At 50.0% G+C, this 3,345-nt stretch overlaps 1 protein-coding gene across 1 annotated transcript; it reads left to right on the plus strand.

The window, feature by feature from the left end:
• Positions 1-838: 838 nt before the first annotated feature.
• Positions 839-1,453, plus strand: COL26b_013998 (uncharacterized protein; the record flags this gene model as incomplete). The annotated part of the gene is made up of 2 exons (XM_053186578.1): positions 839-1,198; positions 1,250-1,453. 2 exons carry the CDS (start codon positions 839-841, stop codon positions 1,451-1,453), a joined length of 564 nt encoding a protein of 187 aa, XP_053029472.1.
• Positions 1,454-3,345: the final 1,892 nt, after the last annotated feature.

The raw sequence follows: 3,345 nt of genomic DNA on the forward strand, positions 1-3,345 counted from the left end.
TGATGAGCCCTAAACGTACTATGTTTTTCGAGAACGCAATGCGATCTCACCAATGACGTGAAGTCGCGAAAACGTCTTCATGCTAGTGGCTTCGCGGTTACGATTTCATGGGATGAGAACCTAACACCCAGCTTCCTATTGCAGAAGTGTGTGACCCAGGGTGTGAGCTTGACCTAGCATGGCAGGCTGAAATTCGGCAAGCTAGGCCAAGCCACGGCTGGAAGGATTGTCGCCAAGAGTTGAGGATTTCGACTTCTCGAACCAATGACAGCCCTTGAAACAGCTACGAGGCTATTCACGGCCATTCTGAATGTGATATGTACAACATAGAATTTGGAATCAGACGCTGGTTCCGAGAATTTTGCCTCGGGCACAGCTGCCTCGCTGACCCTGGCTTTGCAATTGTCGAATGGGATTGCAACCGGTCATGGGGTCGATGTCAACTGGGCTGTGTATGATCCCTTACGTTCATCTTGGTAGTATCACCTATTAGTCTTAGTGTCGCAAGGCACTGAAGAGGCCCCAACTTCTCGCGTAAGAGTTTGAGATGACAGGGACGTAAATGATGAATTTCGTGTCTAATACCTTGAAATTGCCCGGGCTGCTGGCCACCTACTCACCAGGAACTTTTTCACTCCCCTAATTTCTGACCACTTGACAACTTGGCTGACGTTGCTTACGAATCTCTGAGACACCTCGAAAGAACTTGCTGCATCAGTCCGAGAATCTGACTGATACAGGCCTATCGGCCTGCAAGACTCAAGAAAAGAGTGTGCTCATATACTTAGTTCATTTCTTGTCCACGTCGTTCAAAACTTTGTCTCACACGCACCACATCATGGCGATATCGGAGCCCTCCAGAGCAATTACTTCAAGCGCCAAAGATGCAGCTCAGTCTTCAAATTGCTCAGAGGAGCTTTCCATGGGAAAGCGATCAAGCATTTCCTCTGACACGAAAGTCCCAGCGCTTCCCGTTTCCCTCGAAGTTAAGGAAGCCAAAGAAGCTGGCTACCAGGAAGATTCGGCCATCGAGTACCCAAGAGGCATTCGACTAGCCCTTATTATCCTGGGCCTTGCTATGGCTGTATTCTTGGTGTTTTTGGACATGACTCTGATTGCAACGGCCATTCCTGCAATCACAAATCAATTCAACTCACTTCAGCACGTGGGATGGTACGGTTCCGCGTACATGTTGAGCGTAAGTGGTGCGTCTTAGGTTGCCTCATTCAACACGGCTGACTTGCGACAGCTTTGTTCATTTCAACTAGTCTACGGTAAATGCTACGAGCTGTTCTCTTTGAAGTTGACATTCATGGTGGCCATCGCCTTCCGAGAGGTCGGTCTAGCGGTTTGCGGAAGCGCACCCAACTCTATTGCCTTCATCATCGGTCGTGCCATTACCGGCATCGGCTGCAGTGGCATCATCATAGGTCCGAACTTTCATTCTCTCTGATTTTATCTCATCTGTCTCTCTCGTTCCACTCTCGTCGTTGGCTCATCTAACCATCATCGTCAAATCACAGGCACCTGGGTTGTTCTGGCACATTCCGTCCCAATCCGCCAACGGGCAGTGTACACTGGGTTCCTGGGCGCATTCTCAGGCGTTGGCGGCATCGTCGGTCCTCTGATCTCAGGGGCCTTGACAGACAGTCATTTGTCCTGGCGGTGGGCGTTCTACATTAGTATTCCTGTCGGTATCGCAACACTGGGATTGATTCAATTCTCTTTCAAACCTCCGGCCCAGATTATCTCTGGCGGCAACAGAAGGCTGTCTTCCAAAATCAAGGAATTCGACATAATTGGTCTCGCCGTTTTCTTCGCCTGCATGGTCTGTCTTTTATTGGCACTCCAGTGGGGCGGGTCGGAGTATCCGTGGAGTAGCGGTCCCATGATTGCACTCCTCGTGTTATTTGCGGTCATGCTGGTCGCTTTCGTCACTTCACAGATTTGGAAAGGTGACAAGGCCGCTTTACCACCTCGGCTTATGAAGCAGCGCAACGTTGCGTTTGCTTGCCTTTATGCCGCCTGTATCGACGCAGCTTACTATACTGCAGATATTTGGCTGCCAATATGGTTTCAGGCGATCAAGGGCAACTCGGCGAGAGAGTCTGGCATCAAGCTTGTGCCTTATGTTGGTGGAGAGGTACTGGCGGCGTTGGTTGCCGGATACCTGGTGACCCTCTTGGGATGGTATAACCCCTTTATGCTCTTTTCTACAACCATCTCTTCGGTCGGCCTTGGACTTATGACCAGGTTCGAAGTTGACACGGGGCCAAGCGAATGGATCATTTATCCTATCATCGCAGGCATCGGGATTGGTGCAGGGACCCAACAACCCATGATGGGAGTGCAGTCCACTCTCGTTCTCGCGGATATCCCGGCTGGGACTGCCGCTGTCACTCTTTTTCAGAATCTCGGTCCAGCAGTCCTCATGTCGGTCGCAAATACAGTCTTTGTCAACAATTTGAAGCGGAATTTACACGGCCAAGGCGGACTCGACGGACAAGCTATTGCTGACATGGGAGCTACCAATCTGAAGGACATGATCTCGGTAGATCTACTTCCGGGGATCATCAACGCGTACAACAAGGCACTTCAGGAAACCTTTCGTGTACCAATGGCAGTGGCAGTAATCTCCATCATTGGCGTATTAGGCATGAAGTGGGAGAAATTGCCGGCTTAAACATGATAGATTTCTCTCCATAGCAATGTCTCACAGGATCTCTCGCGTTATGAAGACGCAGGTTTAGAAGCGATAAAGCTCCGTTTCTATATACTGTCGTATCATCTCATCAAGCTCGTATTCCATCTTGTCCAAGCTGAGTACCTTTGTCTTGCTTAAGCATCAAACTGCCAGGCACTGGCTGTTTTGTCCAGCAAACGTGGAAGAAATTGAATTGGGCGATCCTCGTCACCATCTTTTACCACCACAGTGTATGTATTACGAAAGTCCTCAACGCAAAGGCCTGCTCTTGATGTGCGAATAATGTGGGCGCCATTCCACAATCCCGCGACGGCTGCTGGGGAGTTCGGAATAACACCCGACACGATGCGTGTATGAACACTGCTGCGGTCAAACCCGAACTCCATGATTGGAAGGCGACACTCGTTGAGTTTCTGGGATCCGCCATCGAACGAAAGGCCTTCGAAGTCAATGATATGTCGACCACGAAGCATACCTTCGTATTGTTGGGCAATGGGGAGCTTGTCGCTTCCAAGATACTCTGTGAGACTTTCAAGCCACTGTTGAGCCCGGACAGTTTTTCCATTCCTGCATCTTCTAGAGAGGTCGATAATGATTTGGTCAAGAGGCCCGTTGCTCATGATGTCGTTTTGGCCGGTTTG

Source organism: Colletotrichum chrysophilum (assembly GCF_026319265.1).
Source record: "Colletotrichum chrysophilum strain AFK26 chromosome Unknown scaffold_278, whole genome shotgun sequence".
NCBI lineage: Eukaryota > Fungi > Ascomycota > Sordariomycetes > Glomerellales > Glomerellaceae > Colletotrichum > Colletotrichum chrysophilum.